The sequence below is a fragment of the Phaseolus vulgaris genome, chromosome 9 (genome assembly GCF_051622355.1).
Source record: "Phaseolus vulgaris cultivar YP4 chromosome 9, ASM5162235v1, whole genome shotgun sequence".
NCBI classification, from domain to species: domain Eukaryota; kingdom Viridiplantae; phylum Streptophyta; class Magnoliopsida; order Fabales; family Fabaceae; genus Phaseolus; species Phaseolus vulgaris.
The window spans coordinates 12,710,411-12,732,113 of record NC_143506.1 but is presented as its reverse complement, the minus strand read 5'-3'; the positions used below and the strand labels follow the sequence as shown (position 1 = coordinate 12,732,113).

At 31.3% G+C, this 21,703-nt stretch overlaps 3 protein-coding genes and 1 non-coding gene across 5 annotated transcripts; 1 reads left to right on the top strand and 3 right to left on the bottom strand.

The window, feature by feature from the left end:
* Positions 1-917: 917 nt before the first annotated feature.
* Positions 918-7,223, bottom strand: LOC137820503 (Phospholipid/glycerol acyltransferase family protein). Of its 2 annotated transcripts, XM_068624625.2 has the most exons (9): positions 6,432-7,223; positions 5,726-5,842; positions 5,574-5,611; positions 5,252-5,316; positions 4,550-4,618; positions 3,718-3,851; positions 2,994-3,134; positions 1,542-1,605; positions 918-1,165 (listed from the first exon to the last, which is right to left on the bottom strand). In XM_068624625.2, the coding sequence occupies exons 1-9, from the start codon at positions 6,882-6,884 to the stop codon at positions 1,146-1,148; spliced, it is 1,101 nt and encodes a 366-aa protein (XP_068480726.1). In that variant the 5' UTR covers positions 6,885-7,223; the 3' UTR covers positions 918-1,145. The 2 variants fall into 2 exon arrangements, with proteins under 2 accessions (XP_068480726.1, XP_068480725.1); XM_068624624.2 differs by lacking the exon at positions 918-1,165 and having other exon boundaries at positions 1,275-1,605; positions 6,432-7,196.
* Positions 7,224-7,995: 772 nt separating this feature from the next.
* On the top strand, positions 7,996-10,605 carry LOC137821066 (DNA glycosylase superfamily protein). Its single transcript, XM_068625484.2, has 4 exons — positions 7,996-8,616; positions 9,538-9,679; positions 9,775-9,916; positions 10,035-10,605. Exons 1-4 carry the CDS (start codon positions 8,262-8,264, stop codon positions 10,356-10,358), a joined length of 963 nt encoding a protein of 320 aa, XP_068481585.1. The 5' UTR covers positions 7,996-8,261; the 3' UTR covers positions 10,359-10,605.
* A 779-nt stretch (positions 10,606-11,384) lies between these two features.
* On the bottom strand, positions 11,385-13,393 carry BZR1 (Brassinosteroid signaling positive regulator (BZR1) family protein). Its single transcript, XM_068625483.2, has 2 exons — positions 13,001-13,393; positions 11,385-12,338 (listed from the first exon to the last, which is right to left on the bottom strand). Exons 1-2 carry the CDS (start codon positions 13,244-13,246, stop codon positions 11,610-11,612), a joined length of 975 nt encoding a protein of 324 aa, XP_068481584.1. The 5' UTR covers positions 13,247-13,393; the 3' UTR covers positions 11,385-11,609.
* Positions 13,394-20,217: 6,824 nt separating this feature from the next.
* On the bottom strand, positions 20,218-20,289 carry TRNAD-GUC (transfer RNA aspartic acid (anticodon GUC)). The gene has a single exon. It is a non-coding gene; the product is annotated as a tRNA-Asp (tRNA).
* Between the last annotated feature and the right edge of the window lie 1,414 nt (positions 20,290-21,703).

Sequence of the window (21,703 nt, the reverse complement as noted above, 5' to 3'; positions counted from 1 at the left end):
TCAAGAAGATGAAAGCATTAAAAAAATAGTACTGAAATACTCTACATCTATTACCCGCAGGCAAAAAATCAACGAACCAGCCAATTGGATTAAGAAACATGTGTGCCGAATCTACTGATAAAATTCCAGTCTAATCCAACCATTAACAAAGTTACAAATGTAATTTTACGATTATGAGAGAAACAAATTTTAGCTTTCCTTTCTTAGAGAACTTACCCAGTAAATGGATTGTCCCAAATATTAAACAAATATTCCATCTTTAACGTTTTAGATGACTTTTAAAGTGCGTAAAAAAGATATATTTTTTATCTATATGCATATTGCGTTTACTTGTAAATATTCAGAATACATTCAACTTCATGCATTTCTTTCACGGAAGACCAACTATTATATTATTAATTATATAATAAAATAGACTTTTTTTCAGAATATTAAATATCTCTTTAATTCGTATACATCTTTCCTAGTTTTTAAATTTTAAATAAATACTTTTAACATTATATAGACTACTATCTTCCCATAGTTTTTATAATTAAGATTCTTACGAGTTAAGCTAAAATTAACCTTTATACCTAGAATTCTTAATTTTTTGCAACTAGTCTTCTAACGCCACAAAATTTGAGTACTAAATAATTTCACCACAAAAACAAAATCCGACTTGAGTTCTCAAGTTATCTTTAATAATTCATAATATTTTACCTTGTCACTATCACACAAAACCCTTATTGACTTAAAAAATTAAGCAACGTAGATTGTTTCTCCTATAACAACCTTTACATGAAGTATGTAAAAACTCATTTGCTCCAATAAAATTAGATTACTTAAAGAATCAACCTAAACAGCTTCTATTGCCGTTAACTCATCATCACCCCCCGAAAAAAATGGCACCCAAGTCGCTCTACCAAATGCAACAAACATTAAATAATAAGAATAATTGGAAATGATATTTTAGAAGACCCTATATACATACATTGAGCGTCCGCTCAGAAATCCGTTAATGCTCTAGACTCTAGATGCAGTTATCAGATAAATACATTTCAAATATGAATTCTTGCTCTGCACATAATTTTCTATATTAATTTCCTTTTCTTTCCTGATAAATAACGGAACCATACAATGAATATACAGACCACGAATCCGAAGAATTAGCATTGGGAAAACAAACCTGCAGGAAAACGAAAAAGAAGATTCAGATCTAAGGTTACATGGTCTTTCTCAAATGAGTTCAGGTCATTTATCACAATCAAAAACGTGAACGAACAGAAACACTAATAGATCTTGAATTGTGGGCCTCAATAGAACACCATCAATTAAACATTATTGGTCACATTATTTACAATAAAATTACATAAGTACCATTCAGATGTTTAGGTGAATGTATACTAATTAGCTATAAATACCCCTCACGCAAGCCGAACATTCTTAAGCAGAGACACTAAGTTTGAAACTAAAACTCGACTTGAACTACATTTCATTTGAGACTGGGGCCAGAAATTATCATTCGTCTTTCTGATGCAAAACACTAGGCAGGCTATTATTACCATTGAGAGCAGCATGATACGTTCGTTTTTCAGCAAGCCCAATATCAGAAAGTATCAAATTACCCTGCAAGTACAACACACAACATAGAATAAATAAGCTAGCATCAACAGAGTTATATAATAAGATATAGGTCAATACACTTTGCTGTAAATGGTATAACATGGAAGCAAAATAAGATATACGATAAAAATAAAGTAAAATAGGAAATTAAGCTTTTGATTTTCACTAGACAGCCCTTGAAAGTGAAAGTGTGTAAGATTTTTAAGTGTATCCCTGTTAAACACAATAGTGAGTTTTTTCTATTTTTCAATACCTTAAGTTTTATTGAATTCAAAATGCAATTTAGGCTTCATAGCCGTACAAACACAACAAAGAAAACATCATCTGCACCCGCTAATTTCATTCACAGAATAGTGGGTCGTTTCCTAAATATATGAGCTAAATTTTAACTCCGTATTATCCCTAAAAAATAGGTCAACAACTGACCACCTTTTTTGAAACCGAAAACATACTCTACTTATTAAATTCAGAACAGAAACGGAAATTCTAACTGCTAACAATCCCATTATGCTAGATGAAAATGAAAATTACAGGGACAATATCATAAAATTAAATATTATACTCAATTAACATTTAACCGTTTCTATAATTTGCTAAACCAAACAGCATTGCAAGTATGTGAGTGTGCACACACAAGAGTTAATATTTTTCTATATTTGAAAAGTAGTAGAATATAAAAATTTATACAATTATGAATGTGATAAAACTTCCAATCTAATGATAGACACTGTAAGAAAGTCATCCAACAGATTATATGGTGTAAGATGGCTTTGATTCACACTTCTGTCTACCGAATAACTTCCAAGTGTAACAGTATTTTGAGAGTAAGTTGTGCATTGTTTGTATTGAATACAAACCACAAACACCTAGTTAAACTACCAATCTAAGTCAAGTACCAGTGTATGGCTTGGGACAATTTAGTACAAGCCCACTAATAAGGAGAGCAAATTAACATCACAAGCAAAGCAACAATACAAGACTCCCAAAACACCTAGTCCTAATATTCTAACATTTCCTCCAAAACAAAAATTAAATATCCACAGTTGAATTAGTTTACAACATATCACGCTAAAAAAGTAAATACAAAATTAATTTACAATATACTTTTCAAAGAAAAGAAAAGAAAATACCAACAATTAAAGCATGTAGCACTTTTAACTCAATTCTGAAAATGCAGAAAGAATAAACAATTTTTCAACAGATGGGTTGCCCAAAAAAGCAAGTTCTTTAAAGAATTATTTGGTGTGACTGTAAAGTCTCGGTGTCAATTTATACACATGTGAGTAAAGACTGACTCCAGTCATAGAACAGGAAAACACTCTATATCCTTAACTATTTAATTAACACTGCAGTAGAGAAACAGTGATTTTTTTTCTCGGAGAAAACAATACCTCAGAAGCCATCAACCTTCTAACATTATTTGCATAAAGTTTAGGATCATCCATCTCCTGTTCCGAGGGATAGTAAACAGGTAATCGGATCACGTCCATATAATTCACAAACTGACACAGGAGAAATATCACATGCCGCACCTGCCATCGTAAATGTACACTTAAATAAAAGAATAAAAACAAATGTTACTAAGAAAGATGACAATTTCTACAATAGAAATTACACCAAAAGATTTCAAAGAATTAAATTTTATTAGAGTTTCTTATAGAAAATGAGCAGATAACATTAAAATAAGAATAGTAATAGCAGCAACAAATCGTTTCTCCTAGATGGTTAACACAGCATCCTTTGAAGGACAAAAGCTGGTCTCTGTTCTAAAACGTACTACAACTTTTTACGCTTTACACATGTAGAAAGAATGTTTTTGAGCTACTCACGCAAAAGAAAAAATAAAAAGAAATTGCACTATCAACTACCAAGTATGAAGCCAAGTGAGAATAAAGAGTTCCACTAGCTTTCTCACAATTTCAGACATGGCATCATACTTTCAGAAGAAAATTCAAGAAAAAAGTAACTACATAGAATTCAAACCTTAGGTACACCTCTAGATTCAAAATATAACAGTTATCGGAATAGAACAGTTTATATATTGGGTATAAGATTGGCTTTTATAATCAGAATCCAGCAAAAAACGTGACACTTTATTACTATTTAAGTACTTACCCCAGATATGGTATCCCAGGCAGGGCTAAATCTCTGGTAATGATATCTTAAAATCACAGGAAGTACTGGTGCCTTTGCTAAAAAACCACCAGTCTTGAATGGAAGGAGGAACTCTCCATTTGTGGTTGTACCTTCTGTAGAATACCCATATCATTAAATTAAGTGATTGTAAATGATAAATACAAATGAGTGAAAGAAACTTAAATTACTCCATTAATAATTAAATGATAAATAGAAATGAGTGAAAGAAACTGATAAACTACGACTACTGTAACCATATGCAACAATTAATAGCAGCAGAATAAATTAATAAACATGAAGAACTTAAAGCTACAGAATTATATTTTAAGATACAAAATGAGAGGTGTGGCCACTAAGAAGTGAACATAACTAATGAATCTTTAGGTTGAAAATGGATTTAATAGAGAAAAGAGTGAATTAAAAACATAAACTTCTGCCTGTTGATGAGAACATGGATTCAGTATTAACAAATAGGATAAAAGGTCAAGAAATACAGCAACTATAATCACCAAAAATTAATTTTATTATAAATACAAGTTGAAATAGAAGTAGAAAAATCCACATCAATCATTTTATACGCCAGTATATACAAAATCAATACCTTCCTCTTAATATAATAGAGAACAAAGAGGTGGGTAGGGGTAAAAAAAATTTAAAAACTTAAAAAACTGCCAACTACTGTGGCTTCATCTTCTTAAGATTATATAAATTTTTTATATATTGGACACAACAGGATACCAAATACTACTAAATATTGAAAGAATAAATTTGATCAATCCCTCTCCAAAAAAAGAGCAAAGAGGATGATAACCTGGAAATAACATCATTAATGGAGCAGACTCATTTCGATGAGCTTCTCGAATTCTATCAGTGACAACAGCTGCAGAATGAAAATTCACATGTTAGCTTCGAGATGTTATGGATGATTATGTCCCAAAGAAAAGATTGCACGAGATTAAATTTAGCCACCAGTTATAACACTCAATATAACTAATATTCATAACAGGACAACTGCCCTCTAGACAGTGATAAATAGCTTGAGTGTATTTAGATGCCAAAGGGGAAATTCAAATTAAACAAATAAAATTAATACAGACAAAGGAAAACGAAGATTAATTGCTGTTAGTTCCTATTTATGTAAAGACTTTGGAATTCTAATCAGACGAGTGATGCCACCAAACACTCTGAATGAGAACTTCTAAGATAAGTCAACTTCCTCAACTACCAACAATGATTGGGCAGTCTTCAACAAATGGTACATAAAGGTTTATATCGGATCTTCTAATGTATGCCTTACAATTAAACGATTGGGAGGTATGCATATTGTGTAGAAAAATTAAAAAATCAAGATACAAAAAAACTAATGCAGTGCCATAAAAAATATGAAAAGAAAAAACATAAAGCACAGAATAAGGAATACAACAAGGGATTTTACATTCTTTTACATTGTTCGAATTGTACAGTGTTATAATTATTATAAAGTGCATGCTCATACAAAGATACATATGCGCACCTGAAACACCCTTGAAGTCTGATGACTTTGATTCCCGCTGAACATAGACACAACCAAGGCACTTACTGTCACAAGAAACATACCAAAATATATAACCACCTGATTTTTTAGCAGTCCCTTGCAATAGAAAAATAATGCATATTGAATTATAAGAAATCTGGCATTCTCATTTTCAGAACCATATGCTGATCCCTAATCTTATGAAATAACAATTTTAAATGGAAATTTGAGGGGGGAATAGACCAGAGCATGTAAAGATCTAAGGAACCCAAATGAAGCAATGTGATCTAAGGTTGCAATAATCCAATTTAAGCTAACAGACCTGATGAGACCAACGAGAGGAAGTCTAGCCACTGATCTCTACATCAATGAAATCCAATAATTGAAACAAAAAAAATGTCAGCAACAAACATCCGTAAAGGATACATTCATATTCAACTAGTCATGGAGCAAAAAGTTAGTCGTAACACAAACCTTAGCAACAAAACTAGGGAACGAGGATGACATGTGATACAAAATATCCAGGTATGACACATGATTAGATATTATTACACCAGGTCTCTCCAACTCTTCAGGCTGTTGCTCGTCTTCCTTCGGGAATTGAAGTAAACAAAAGAAGAGAGGAAGAACTAAAATCAAATACCAATACATAACATTTTTCTTGTTGCAAAATATAATGAAACAAGATGACTAAAGACTTGTCATCTAATAACTGTTAAAATACATTTCATCATTCCACTCAGGAGTGAAAAGCAAAGGGAGACACCACTTCTCAGTAAGCTTACTAACAAACCACGTACTGAAAATACTAAAAAAGGAATGAAAAAAAGTAACTAAATCCTTTTTTCAGTTCCTACGGGACAGAATTCACATAACTTCAACTGAAATGAGAAATACAATTAGTGAGTAAATGACACTCTCTATCCATATATAATACTTATATTTTTACCCAGAAAACAAAAAGGAATAAAATATCAGGCAAAATCTCTCTGGAGAAGAGCCCCGTATCTAAGTTTTGTCCTTATATTTATAATTCTAAAAACAATTCTGAATGCTCTTACTTTTACACTATCCAACACTCAAGTAAGCTAAACTTGAGGTCATGGATATCATCGAGTCCCATATAAAAGTCAATAACTAGAAACTGAGAAAGCGAATAAGACAAAGCAATTAAAATAACCTGAGAAGCAGAGTTAAATACGGGGATCCAATAAAAGCCAAAAATGAAGAGCATGACTCTGGAGAGGGCGCGTCCACATGAAACAATAACCGCTCTCCTCCACCCACTCATGTGAGCGTAATGTTCTTGTTCATCTTCGCGATTGGGCGCATAGAAGAGAGTACAAATCCTACAAATTAAGTAATAGAAGAGCAAAACGGTGGCCGCGAGAAGAACTCTGATAGGGAGAAGAGTGACCAACGCGAAACCGAGCAAGAGCTTCTCCTTCGCCGGCAACTCGCCCCGTCCCATGGTGCCGTAGATGTCTCGGCGGACGTAAGCAGCGAACTTCTTCTCCATCTCGGCGATGCTGTCGGCGGAGGCTAGAGACTCGGACTTTAGGAGAGGACGGTCATCCCGAGCGGTGCTGCCGTTGGGAGGCTTGGAATTGAGGTCTTTGAGCTCGGACTCCATTGTGGATCGAACGATGAAGCTACTTTGATTGATGAATTACTCACTGGTTTTCCCTTCCATGAATAATAGATTTAGGGTTTTAGCAAGAGAGGGAAGAGAAATGCAGCGACGCAACAGGGAAAAGGATAGACCACACAGATGCTTCTGTTTCTTCCTTTTATTCGCTTATGCGATCTGCTACTTTTTCTTTTCTTTCCTCACAAATCTCCTTTTTCCCCTTTTTTTCCAAGCACCGAAAACTATATATACTCGTTAAAATATCTCTTTCACAAAAAAAATAAATAAAAAATAAATAAAAGTTGTTTCTTCCATATATTTGCTGAACTGATCAAAATGATTAAATGAAGGCAGTTTCTGCATCCCTACATTTTTCTTCCTGCACCCCCACAATGTTATGCAAAGACTAAATTGTCCCAATTATTTTATAAAAACCCTAAAATACACTTGAATTGTATTTATTTTTTTGCATTATGGATTATGGAATCCAGAAAAATTTTAGATTGACACTTCTGGTAAAATTTTGGATCCACAACCAATCCCATAATTCAAATTATGCATTTCACATTCAAAAATTCATTATTCAAAAAAAGTATTTTGGATCCTCCAATCCGTAACAGAAATATGCATTCTGGATTCAGAAATCCGTAATTCAAAAAAAAAATTCCGGATTCACGAATCCGTAACAGAATTAGGCTTCCGGATTCAGCAATCCGAAAATCAATAATTTATGCAAAAATTACTTCCAAAACACCCCCTCATCCAGAAAAAAAATATTCAGTTCCGAATTGATGAATCCGTAGCATACTCTCAGATTCCTATTTCCAGTAACCACGATGACTTTTTTCAAATAAAATATTAAGGCCAGTTTCGGGATTTAGAAAATTGTGGGGGTGCAGGAAGAAAAATGTAGGGGTGCAGAAAGAAGAAGCCTTAAATGAATTGGGTTGCATCGGCCCACCCATTTTCTTGAGGTTACAACAGGCCGAGTAATCTGATTTCTAGAAAATAAAAAATTCAATTATTTTAATGGGCAGGGCTTGCATAGAAGATAAGTGAGGGCCCGGCCCATGTTGGGAGAAGTTATAGATAGAGAGATGAGGTGGCCTTTTGGTGGGTGTGAGAGTCTTTGGATTCTTTTTCTCAACGGTTGACAAAGCAACCCAACCTCCATACAACAATACAACAAACAAAAGCAAGGCCAATTCTCACAACAAACCCACACAATCCAATTCCTTTAACGTTACTGAACAATGCTGACTGTGACCTTTCGCCTACGCTAAACTTCACTCTTACTCTCTTCCCCTTTTCTTCACTATATATTCATCTCATCCTTCAGAACCAAAATTTCAAATCCAATCCAACAAACAAACACTTACAATGCCCGAACCGCGACCCATTCTCAAACCCGCCGGAAACAGAGTGACTTTCGACAACGTGCCCAAGCACAAGAACCACAACCACGTAAAGACTCCTCCGCGCCCGAGAAACCTGCCACCGCAAATTCCTAATGCCGTTACGGAAAGCAACGTCTCCTTGGATAGCACGTGTTCCCCGGATTCCTGTTCAAGCAATTCAACTCCCAAAACGGTGAATCCCGCAACTGCAACTGCAAGCAGGAGAAGCGTGAACCGTAACGGGTTTAAGCCGGTTAGGGTTGTGCCCGACGCCGTGGACGTAGCCACCACCGTGTCTCCGCCTCCCAAGAGATGTGAATGGATCACTCCACATTCTGGTAAGCGTGCCTCGCCCACACACACACTCGCAGAAGAGAATCTTCATTTTCTTTTTCAGTGTTAAAAAGTCACCACTTTTGTTTTTTTAATAAATAGTAAGAATTTGAACCTGCATGTATCCAATTTTCCAGGCTTAAGTAATTAAAAAATAAAAACTATTACATAAAAAAAATATAAATGACAATATTTAATAAAATGTATTTGTCTTTTGTTTTTTTTGTTATATCTTTTATTTTATTATTGTGACAAAACTTTGTACGACAATTATTTTAGTGGACTTGTAGATAATATATATTTATTGTGATTCTAAACGTTTGTCGTCATTTCGCTTCTCGTGGAATTTATGGTCCAAAAATGGTTTTGTTCGGTAGTAGTTATTACATGTCACTTATTTACACGACAGTATCTCCTCTTGACTAATTATTAGTAAAATTAATTACTCTTAAACTATAAAAAACATAATTCAATTTATTTTACATTTTTATTTTCATATAATATAGAGAGATTTTTTCTAAAATTATTCTCAAATTGTATTCATTGAAAATTATCTTTACATTTAAAGACAAAAGTATATCACATTTCCCCCAATGAAGTTAGAAGAAATATCCTCGTTACCTCTTTTTAGCTTCGGATTTTGTTTGTAAACTCTCTTTTTTTTATAGTTCTAAATTTCCAATTTTTATTAGTGGGGTGATTGTTAAGTGATTCTGAATACTATTTTTCAAGAGATACAGTATATAATTAAGTATTATTAATTTTTTAATAAATTATAAATTGTGAATATAAGTTATATGAAAATTAGTGTTTGGATCACTTATTAATTTCTCAATATTCTTAAATTAACTAGAATGTGCAAGCTCTTATTTACCTTGCCCCATTGATAATTACCTTCTCAAGCAATGCTACTCCATTCTAAACAGATCCCCTTTACACTGCTTTCCATGATGAGGAATGGGGTGTTCCAGTTAATAATGATAGAAAGCTATTTGAACTTCTGGTATTTTCACAAGCATTGGCAGAACATAGTTGGTCAACAATTCTTAACCAGAGGGACATATTCAGGCATGTCTATCTCTAAATCAACCAATTTTTTTTAAACCGTGACACTTTATGTAAATACGTATTATCTGACTCTTAGAATTGAACATGTGCCACAGGAAGCTTTTTGAAAATTTTGACCCATCATCAGTTGCACAGTTTACTGAAAAGAAATTGCTAACACTGAAAAGAAACGACAGCTCATTGTTATCAGAACCAAAGCTTCGTGCCATTGTGGAAAATGCTAAACAATTACTTAAGGTAACTTTTAATGCTGCTTTTGAAGCAAATATATGAGTGGAGATTTGAATTTTAAAGTGAGGAAAGTCGGAACTAATGCATCTCAAAATCACATTGGTTAATGATTTATCCATTATAGGTTCAGAGGGAGTTTGGCTCGTTCAGCAATTACTGTTGGAGATTTGTTAACCACAAACCGATAAGAAATGAATTCAGATATGGGCGGCAAGTACCAGCCAAGACTCCAAAAGCAGAAGTGATAAGCAAGGACATGATGCGTAGAGGTTTCCAATGTGTGGGACCGACTGTGGTTTATTCGTTCCTGCAAGTAGCGGGACTTGTTAATGACCACCTCTTGACATGCTTCAGGCACCAAGAATGCAACGTGACGACCAAAAACGAATTCAAAACTGAGGTTAAGGAGAGTAATAAGTTACAAAATGAAACTTCGGAGCTGAGATAAACAGAATCACTGAAGACATGGTGGATTGTTGTTGTCATTTTACTTTTGTAATTGTATTGTATGCTATAATTTTATTCTTAGTTAATTTGGTCGTGTTTCACCTAACCTAACCAAAAAATGACAGGCCCCATCTTGTTATTGGTGTTCGCATCTGAAGGTGCATGTTTCTTTGACTACACTTGACTGATAAAGTTGTTTTTCTGTTTCGGTGTTCTGTAATTAATTTTCAGCTTAGTATTGCCACCATGTAGAATTGATAATGCATTTTCCATGTCCGTTATATTTCATATTCATGGACATATTTGGAATACTATCATCATTTATAACCTAATCCATAATAATGGGGGACTGTTAGAAACTTCATCTCGAGGGTCTTTTGCATTGGTCCTTTGTTTGCGTCCTTGTCTTGCCCATCATGGGTTTCCTCGTACAACAATTTTCTTGCTTATCCTTGTTCACTGTGTCCTTGCCTTGCCTATCATGGGTTTCCTCGTAAAATTTTCTTGCTTTATCCTAGTTCACTTCACCAACCGATATTATGATTGCAAATTAATTAGTTTGAGAATTTTTATTTTTTTTTCAAAATGCTTCAATTTGATAATCTTTTAGTCTCTATAATAAGTACGAATTCTATGATAGGTCTGTTTAAAATTCTATTTAGAAGTTGGGTTTTGTGATTTGACAGACTAAAATCAGAGTGGAATCAAGTCCACTAAACAAGACAATTCGATTGCATTGTTTTGCTAAACATAGATTTCTGACCATTTTAATTGTTCTGGGAAGAAACTGTGCAAAAGTAACTGTAGTACTATTGACCATTTATAAACAAACACCAGTTTTGTTGGGCATGTTTGGATAGATAGGAAGGTTGAGGAGAAAAGGATCCAATGAAAAACAGATAACCAAATGAATTATTTATTCTGATTTTATTTGTTTATATTTTTAAAAACTGAAATCCTTAAAAATATAAATAAAATTGATATGATAAAAAAATGAGTAAAGGAAGAGTCTTGGTTTTGCACGTAGTTACTGTAACCATAAAGCGCCCTGAAGTCTTATACTTGCGGATTCCAATAACTAGTATGTGACTACATACATAAGAAGTGTTGCTTGCAGCTAGAGAGCATGACAATCTACTAACAATTACTTGAGTTTCAAGTTTCAACACCCCAAAATTAAATAAACAATTGTAGGGTCTCACTCATCCTCACCCTCTCAATCTGACATAATCCAGGAAACAGTGTTTGCCGCCTAAGCAAGCGTCTTCCCACTTCCTAGTGTGAGCTCCAAATCATCCAATCCCCCTTCATGAATCCTCTCCCCAACCCAGGGCTTCACCTGCACCCCAAATTGCACTTCTGAGTTTCTCATCTCTTGGATACGGTTATCAGGGTGGTTGAGGTTGTGCATGTGCTGCTGACTCACAACAGGTTTGATAAAGTTCAAGGTGGGAGAGATGGGCACTGCAGAAACAGAAGGTGCAAATGCTTGGAAGTTCAACCACTGGCCAGACTCAACAGTGGAGGTATCAGACTCATCACATTCGGGAATAGTGGGCGGGGCATGAAGCTGGCGGTGTGTGGGGCTAGCCGGGGCAGAAGCAGCGAAGAGAGGGTGGTTTTGGTGGTGGTGGTTGAATGATGATGCCATGGAGGCTTTGACAATGGAGTCCCATGTGGGTATTGGTTTGGGGTTTCTTGAAGTTGGCGAAGACAAAGGCGGGGTCACAGGGGCGCTATTTGATATTCTCAGAGGAGGGAGAGAAGCAGAGAAAGAATGTCGAATATAAGGAATCAAATTTGACGCGTTGTTGTCATCCAAACGAGAAGGGCTCGGAAAAGAAGAGGAGGAGGGGCTAACTTGGTAGGAAGGAATTGGACTTGGAAACGAAGAAGAAAGAGGACTCAGATTTTGTGATGAAAAGGGGGTGTTTCTGATGGAGGTGTCAGCGCCATCCCCTGGAAATGGTACCCTGCATCCCTATTCCACAAACAATAGTCATACCCGAAACCAAATCAGTACATCCATATCTTTTACAAAGTATCTACACTAGACATCCCAATTTTGCTTAATTACACCTCGGTGTGCGTTTAACATTTGCACCATTCACTTCTAGTAAAAATAGGTTAAGAAATTAAGCAATTTATTTTAAATAATTTTATCCCAAAGTTAGGGTCTATTTTTTTTTTACTACATGCAAAAATTAACAGAAAAAATGTTTCAACACAATCAAATTTCAAGTCAACATCAATTCTCCTATTTGTAAAATAAAACACACAAAATCACTTTTATTCATATTTGAAAGTGATTATTCTAGTTCTAGGCAATTTAACATTGAATTCATAATTGAACATGATCATTTTAAACAATTAAGCATGAATAGAAGCATACACATCATTGGTTGAGGAAAATTGACCTTGTTGATTCATGTGTTACCTATTTGTTCTAAAGAACAACTCATATTCTCTCTCTTACAGACACGAGAAAACTAAAGATAAAAAAAATAGTGAGGATTCATGTTATTGGAGCAAGATTTGAATCAAACAGTGAACAGTGAATGCAAAATCGGAAAAAGTGAGATCTCCATGAAATTAAACACGTTGAGAGAATGAAGAAGTTGAGAGAAGGAAAAAGAAGAATACCTTACGATAGGTGGTGCCGTCTTCTTCAACAGTCCAGCCAGCTTCGATGCACAGAGCCTTCAAAACCTCGTTGTTGTCGCAATGTTTGGGCAAATTGTAGTTCCCCTGTGCCCTAAGTCCAGTGTATATCTTGGCAGCTATGGCTCTTCTCCGCCTCTCCCTCCGCCGGTTGTTCTCTCTTTCCCTCCAGGACGGCTTCCTCCGATTGGCAGCCGCAGCTGCCGACGTTGCTCCGTCGGAAGTCATTGTGAGTTCCAGTAGCCGATCTAAACAAAGACAGAGAAGAGGCTCACGAGGAATGCGCTGCTTCCACTTCTTGTAATGGTTGAAGAATAGAAGGTGTTGTCTCCCTCTAGGAGCTAGTTGGGGAGGTTATAATAAGATGCGGAAACCCTCACCGAATATCTTGAGGGCCACGCGTATCAGCAGCGTTAAAAGATGGGACGTGATTGACAAGTAGACGCTATAAAAGGCATGGTGGTGCGGAGACCTAGCATAACATGTGCACTGCCTTTTGATCACCTAATTATTACTGCCCATGGGGCCCACATATGGGCTTAGCTCACCTCTACTCAAACTAAGCCCTTTCAAAGTGGTTATGCCACAACGGGTGGTGATGGATCCACCTTCCAATTTCGATCTTCCCAAACACTTTTTCCTTTTCCTTTGCCTTTTCTTTTCTTTTTCTTCTCCCTTTAACGTAACGGCTCACACAATTAACACAACATGCGCGATATCACCATGTGAAGACCCGACCCGGGTTCCGCGTGAAGGATCTTGGCACGGGCATGATATAACCCTTCTCCATTTTTGTTTCTTTCTTTGTTGTTTTCCTTCTCACTGTTAATTTCTTTCTTTGTTGTTTTCCTTCTCACTGTTAATTATTCCTTTTGAGTCTTCTGTATGCTAAGCATTGTGCATTATTTTGTGATCACATTCGATTTTTAGATCTAATTATTACAATAGTATCTTTTCTGGGTTAGTTTAATCCAATTATCTGATTATTATTTTTCTGTTACTTCAATTATTGAGGATGTGCTCCTTACTACTGGAGATGAAAATCATGAAACACTCTGAGATGCTACAAAACTAGTGATGGATGGCAGGACAAGTTGATCTTGTCGCTTACCGAAATTATTACTACCAGATAAGAAGAGACACTATTCAAAGAAAAATATTGTAAGAGAAGAATGAAGAAAGTTAAAATAATAGGAGACAAGTAATTTATTTTGACACTTTGCTAGTGGAAAAGATCTTTTTACACACAAAAATAGGTGTTATTCTAAAATGTAGGACTTGCCTTTAATTATGTAGTTATTATAAAAATCAATAACTTTAATTTTGTAAGAGATTATGATTAAATGGGAGTGTACAAAATATTCATATTCTTCATTTTGTTTGGATTGGAGTAGGGGTGAAAAAGAGGAGAAAGTAAGAGAAAGAGATGGAAATTATTCTGATTGAGAAAAATAAGTAGATTTCAGCAACAAGTTTATAATAATTATAATTTAATAAGAAATGAACAATTATGAAAGAAATACTTTATATAATGCAAAAATAATATAAACATTTATCTAAACTTTAAAATATATATATATATATATATAATTGAAAATAAGGTTGAAACATTTTTTCCATAACAATATAAAATATAAAAGTGTATTAAAAATTTGTAATATTTCAAATCTGCATTGAGGACCAAATTCATGAATAAATTTTCATTTAATATCAATTAAATAAAAAAGTACACTTAAAATTCCATTACATCTCATATTATATAATTATTTCAATTTATTTTGGGTTATGATGTGTCAGTTTATGAGTTATGAAAATTAAATTGTTTACAGATTATGAAAATCTTCACACAAAATGGTAAATAACTAAAGGTCTCATCTATACATATTTGACATCCATATTGATAAAAAGGGAAAATTACAAAATGATAAACTGTGATTGTGATTATTTAAAAATAAAATAAAAAAAGTCATGAAGCCACATAATCAAGGTAATTTATATAATCCATTTAAACTTGCATATTATGCAAGTTATTTTAATTGATTGTGTTATTCTTAAATACATACAACCAAGTTGAGAAGCATAATCATAATGTGTTCTTTAATTATAACTCATAACCAACCTACCAATATCATAACTTACCCTGTAAAATGGTACAAATCCATAATGAGACTGAATCAATCCAAGCTACTAAAATAAGACACACAAATTTATTACTTACTGAGAAAATAAAATACAAAAATTAAATCAAACAATAAATTAGTGAGACAAAAATTATTATTTTCCAAACAATAATAGTCTCTGTCTTAAAAGACAAAAAAAATTCACTTATCAACACTGTGCTGAGCAAAACTACAGGCACTTTGATCTCACTAATACTTATGGATGGGATGACAGTAAACTCCTTCTCCTACTCTTTTCCATCCTTTTAAATTGTTCCAAATACATAAATCCAAACACGAATGATTTATAACTTCTTTTTCTTGCAAATACTAAACTAAATCACTTGAAACAACTATTAATGTGTTTCAATTAAATTATAAAAAAATTTCAAAGTAAAATTATAAAATTTGTTAGGCTAATAATGTATCAAAATTATAATTATATTTGTACATCATGCTTTAATTTTAAATATGTGATTTTCAGGTATTAATCATGTAAAAAAAATCATAAGTGAATGTTTCAAAAGTTAATAATGCACAACAAAAAAACTAAACTAATAAGAGTTAAGACTATTCATTCAAAATTTATGAGTAGGTATTTTATAAAACCACAAAACATAAAAGGTGAAAAAGAAATATTAACACTTTTAAACCAATAAAATTTAAGTTGTTGTATTTGATGGAATAAGGTAAAATAAATTTAAAAAACAACCGAAGAATTTTTTTTGTGTCTTTTATTAAAACATTATTTTACAAATTAATATATTTGAGATGAAGTGACCATGAGAAGAAGTAAACTGGTTATGTAACATTTCTCAAAACAAAGACAAAATGATAGGAACGTGTTTAAGTTAAATAATAAATGTTACTAGGTAAATGTTTTACTGTACCTGTTGACAATTTATTTTTTTATCTATTATACTTTTGAATTATTGTATTTAGGTTTATTTATAATTTTAGTTTGTTATTTTAACTGATTTTATAAGTTTTAACTTAGAAAAGATAAATTTAAAAAAAATACAATAAAAACTAAATCAATTAAAAGAAAATAAGTTCTCAAAACTATATTCATCTAATCTTTTAACACATATTTTCTTCCACTATTTTTAATTATAGACATATTTTCTAGTGGTACTTGTAGTACCAAAACTATTGAAATACCTCTTTATCTGTTTGTTTTTTTTATGTGACAAACATAATTTCAGTATGAAATTGGATATTAAAATGGTTCAGGTTAACTCTTAGAGGTTATAATATTATTGTTCAAGCCAACAACAATGCCTCTTACTTATATATTTAAACTACAAGAAAAACGCGAATTATATACGGATTATTACATACGGATCAAAATCCGTATGTAAAATTAACCTTCTAGTGGTAGATGGCAGGGCAAGTTGGATCTTGTCGCGTTGTGACTGCTATGGAAATTATTACTACTAGATAAGAAGAGACACTATTCAAAGAAAAAGAGTCATATTAAGTGCAGATGGCTTCCAACATTAATAAATAATATAAATAGACATAAATAATAATTAGAAATAATGAAAAAGTTAAAAATAATTTTTTTTACATTACATACGGATTTTGGATTTTACATACGGATTTTGGTTGTATGTAATTCCAATTTTTCTTGTAGTGTTAGTTTAGTCATAAACAATGATTTTCAGTCTAGTTGTTCTGTTCTTTTTTCGATGTTCTTTTTTATGTTTTACATGTTCTCCCCACCCTTCTATATTTAGTATTTTTCAATATTAAATGTTAATTCCTTATTTAAGTAAATTTATGTTATTTCAACTATTATAATAATATAAGAACAAACAATGAGATGGTTATATTAAATGTTTGTTATTATTTAAGATTGTTTTCATATCTATTTTATTCCTATTCACAATAGTTTACAAATTACTTGAACTTGACCTATGATACCACAGTTATAATATACTTATGATACCACAATTATAATATATTTGACACTGAAAATTCGTTTGTTACTTAAAAAAAACCAGTAAATACTCATTCCAATAATTGATTATAAATATCCAAAAGATTCACCGTTTGATTAGAGAAAAATAATCATTTTTACAAAAATAAATATATATATATATAATTAAAAATAAGGTTGAAACATTTTCATACTAATGTAAAAATATAAAAGTGTATTAAAAATTTGTAAAATTTGAAAATTGATTTACAAATAAAAAAAAGTGTATTACAAAATTTGTAATATTTCAAATTATAAATAAATTCTCATTTAATATCAATTAAAAAAAATACACTTAAAATTCCATTACATTACATGTTACATAATTAACTATACTATAATTATTTCAATTTATTTTGGGTTATGATGTGTTAGTTTATGAATTATGAAAATTAAATAGTTTACAAATTATAAAAATCTTCACACAAAATGGTAAACAACACTAAAGGTCTTATTTACACAATTTTTAGCATCCACATTGGTAAAAAAGAAAATTACATATGATAAATATTGAAGTATGATTGTGATTATTTAAAAAAAAATAAAATCATGAAGTGACATAATCGAGTAAGGTAATTTATATAATCCATTTATATCCATTTATACTTGCATACATTCCTGTTTATGCAAGTTATTTTAATTGATTATGCTATTCTTAAATACACACAATGAAGTTGAGAAGCATAATCATTATGTTCTTAAATTATAACTCATAACAAACCTACCAATATCATATCTTACCCTGTAAAATGGGACAAATCCATAATGAGACTGAATCAATCCAAGCTACTAAAATAAAGACACATGCAAATTTATTACTGAGAAAATAAAATACAAAAATTAAATCAAACAATAAATTAGTGAGACAAAAATTATTATTTTCCAAACAATAATAGTTTCATCTTAAAGACAAAAAAATTTCACTTATCAACACTGTACTGGGAAAAAATAAATGCACTTTGATCTCACTATAATACTCATGGATGAGATGCCAATAAACTCCTTCTCCTACTCTTTTCCATCCTTTTAAATTGTCCCAAATACATAAATCCAAACACAAATGATTTGTACCTCCTTTTTCTTGCAAATACTAAACTAAATCACTTTAAACAAACACTATTAATGTATTTCAATTAAATTATAAATTTTTCTCCAAATAAAATTATAAAATTTCTTAGGCTAGTAATGTATCAAAATTATAATTGTATTTGTACACTCATGCTTTAATTTAAAAATGTGATTTTCACGTATTAATCATGTAAAAAAAATGACATTGTCATAAGTAAAATCAACTTAAAAAAAACACAAGTGAATATTTCAAAAGATAATAATGTCATCATAGTATTGCACACAAAAACTGGTAAGAGTTAAGACGTTTTTCTCAAAATATATGAGTAGGTGTTTTATAAAACCACAAAACATAAAAGGTGAAAAAGAAATATTAACACTTTTAAACCAATAAAATTTAATTTGTTGCATTTGATGGAATATAAGGTAAAATAAATTTTAAAAATAACCGAAGAATCTTTTTGTGTGTATTTTATTAAAACATATTGTACAAATTAATATATTTGAGATGAAGATGTTGTGACTCTAAGAAGAACTGAACTGGTTATGTAACATTTCTCAAAACAAGACAAAATGATAGGAACGTGTTTAAGTTAAACAATAAATGTTACTAGGTAAATGCTTTATTGTATCTTGATAATTTATTATTTTTATCTAATATACTTTTGAATTATTGTATTTAAGTTTATGTATAATTTTAGTTTGTTATTTTAACTGATTTTATAAGTTTTAACTTAAAAAAGATAAATTTTAAAAATTATAATAAAAACTAAATCAATTAAAAGAGAATAAGTTCTCAAAAACTAGATTCATCTAATCTTTTAACACATATTTTCTTCCTTTTTTTTTTTAATTATAGGCATAGTTTACAATGATACTTGTAATGCGAAAGCTATTTAAATGAGTCTTTATTCTTTTTTTTTTATGTGACAAACATAATTTTAGTATGAAATAGGATGTTAAAATAGTTCATGCTAACTCAACAAAATTTATAATATTATTGTTCAAGCCAAAAATGATGTCTCCTACTTAGATATTTATTTTAGCCATAAACCAATCGAGTTATTATGTATACTTTTTTATGTGTTTTTTTTTATGTTTTACATGTTTTCCCTACCTTTTGTATTTGATATTTTTCAATTTTAAATGTTAATCCCTCATTTAAATGAATTAATGTTATTTCAATTATTGTAACAAAGAAGAAAATAATGGGACTACTATATTGAATATTTATTATTATTTAAGATTGTTTCCATGTCTATTTTATTCCTTTTCACAAGAGTTTACAAACTACTTCAACTTGACCTATCATACTACAATTATAATATATTCGACATTGAAAATTCGTTTGTTAAAAAAAACAAAAACGATGAGCCAATAATTAATTATAAACATCAAAGATTCACTGTTTAGAAAAAAAAATCAATTTTACATTAATAAAAACAAAAACATAATTAACCCAAAATTATATTGCATAATAAATAAATAAAGTACTATCAAATAATAATCACCATTAATATAAAAAACAATTATCTAACAACAATAAAAACAATAAAAGTGTTATATGTATTATCAAATTATCTTGCTAAATCATGTTCCTATAAATTCAACACATGTTCCCTAAATAAAAGTATTATCACATGCTACCACTCTAACATATCTGTTGAAAGATTTTGCATTTAACATTCAAATCACACAAATGTAATGTCAATGGTTAGTAGTATCCTCTAACTACAAACACTTATAGATACTTAGCTCTGAATTGTTAGTTATATTTTGTTGTAAAAAAAAATAGCAAACATTAATAACATTTTAAAAATAAAGAAATTTTAAAAAACTATTAAATGAATAAATCCATACATATAGTATACAAAATATATATATATATATATCATCTATTATGATATTTTCAAATTAGAAGCAAATAGTATTAAAAGAGATAAGATATTAAGAATTTTTAAAATAATTGTTGAAAAAAAATCTCAAAAAAACGCCATTGCCGGGGATCGAACCCGGGTCATCCGCGTGACAGGCGGAAATACTTACCACTATACTACAACGACTTTATTGATACATAATTTCAGCTAAATTTATATGAAAGTTAGCTATCAAAATTTCTTAGACGTTATTACCCTCCGGGCAGAGGTTTGAGATTTTGGTCCATTCTGAACATTTTTGATGCAGTCAAGCATGGGGACCAATTTCTACTGTATCATCGCAAATGTAACAGCCATCACTTTCGTATTTATATCTTTACCATGTTATAATCATTAATAATTAATTTCCTTCATTTTTCCTCTTATTCTCAAATTATCTAAAATTGAAATTCATGTTCATTTTCGGAAACCTATCTCATAATCCACCAATCAAAGATAATAGTAATCGAGATAAACTGGTTTTCACTAACTACACTTTGAACAATGAAAATGAAACTAAGACCAAGTTATTTAATAAAGAATCTCCCCCTTTAAAACCATTTTTTTTCTTCTTGCATCTCTACACTCTACAAATAGTAATTTTATTTCACTTCATTGAGACAAGTAACTTGGTTCAAGTTAGATGAAAAATGTTTTTTTTTTATAAATGAGCTTCAAATAATTCATAATTTATTACAAGTAAAATGTGAAATAAGTAAGGGTCACTTACTTATGGTACTAATGTGGAAGGTGTTTTATTGAGAAAAAATTGTTAGAAATCAAAATATAAATTTAAGTTCCACATTACATTAAATAAGAAAGTTGAATAATATTTAAAAAATAATATATATATATATATATAATTTAATTATCTTAATGTTTTGAGTTAAATATAATACCATAATTCATTATATAAGTTATCCATAATTTTTTGATATTAAATCTCATCCATTTATCCCTCTCACATAACACAACAAAAACTTTTATTAATGTTTTTATTGCCATTCTAGTTTATGTGCCTCTTTAGCGTCATATGACCAATAAAATTATAAAAGACCCAGATAACAATGCCTTAATTTGCACCACCTAAAAAAGTAATAATGATGACCAATAAAAATTCAAGAAAAACAGAAAAGTTAGGTTCCGGAACTCTTTATGTTAGTAATAAAATTATTAATGGTGAGTAACAGAAGAAGAATGAGGATGAAAAATAAAGAGCTCTTTTTTTGGTACGATGATTCAGTAAGGATTCTAAATTTTGAATATAGGACGACATAATCTACCTAAAACCTCTGCTATTAACGAGTATGAAAAAACAAATTACTTAGCAACAAAACTACATAAGTCATTGATTTAGCAAGTGATAAAAAACCAGAAATGTACTTTCAGTTGCGAACTTAATTTCCGGAACTTGCTATTCCAGCAACAAACAAAAGATGTGAAATAATATGACCAGGAATCGACCATGACGGACTCACTTTAAGCACCGTGGGGCACATGTCCTAACTCGTTATGTTTTTTTTTTTATTGTTGTTATAAATTAAGGTTGTCATTTTAGGTA

What these genes read in the sequence shown, in the direction of transcription:
- LOC137820503 (XM_068624624.2), bottom strand. Translation starts at nt 6,884, where the DNA reads ATGGAGTCCGAGCTCAAAGACCTCAATTCCAAGCCTCCCAACGGCAGC. An exon ending in TATTTAACTCTGCTTCTCAG is followed by an intron (nt 5,843 to 6,431) that starts GTTATTTTAATT and finishes CAATTCCCGAAG; the next exon opens with GAAGACGAGCAACAGCCTGA. An exon ending in CCTCTCGTTGGTCTCATCAG is followed by an intron (nt 5,317 to 5,573) that starts GTCTGTTAGCTT and finishes TTCTTGTGACAG; the next exon opens with TAAGTGCCTTGGTTGTGTCT.
- LOC137821066 (XM_068625484.2), top strand. Translation starts at nt 8,262, where the DNA reads ATGCCCGAACCGCGACCCATTCTCAAACCCGCCGGAAACAGAGTGACT. An exon ending in ATGGATCACTCCACATTCTG is followed by an intron (nt 8,617 to 9,537) that starts GTAAGCGTGCCT and finishes CATTCTAAACAG; the next exon opens with ATCCCCTTTACACTGCTTTC. An exon ending in ATGCTAAACAATTACTTAAG is followed by an intron (nt 9,917 to 10,034) that starts GTAACTTTTAAT and finishes TATCCATTATAG; the next exon opens with GTTCAGAGGGAGTTTGGCTC.
- BZR1 (XM_068625483.2), bottom strand. Translation starts at nt 13,246, where the DNA reads ATGACTTCCGACGGAGCAACGTCGGCAGCTGCGGCTGCCAATCGGAGG. An exon ending in ACGGCACCACCTATCGTAAG is followed by an intron (nt 12,339 to 13,000) that starts GTATTCTTCTTT and finishes TTTGTGGAATAG; the next exon opens with GGATGCAGGGTACCATTTCC.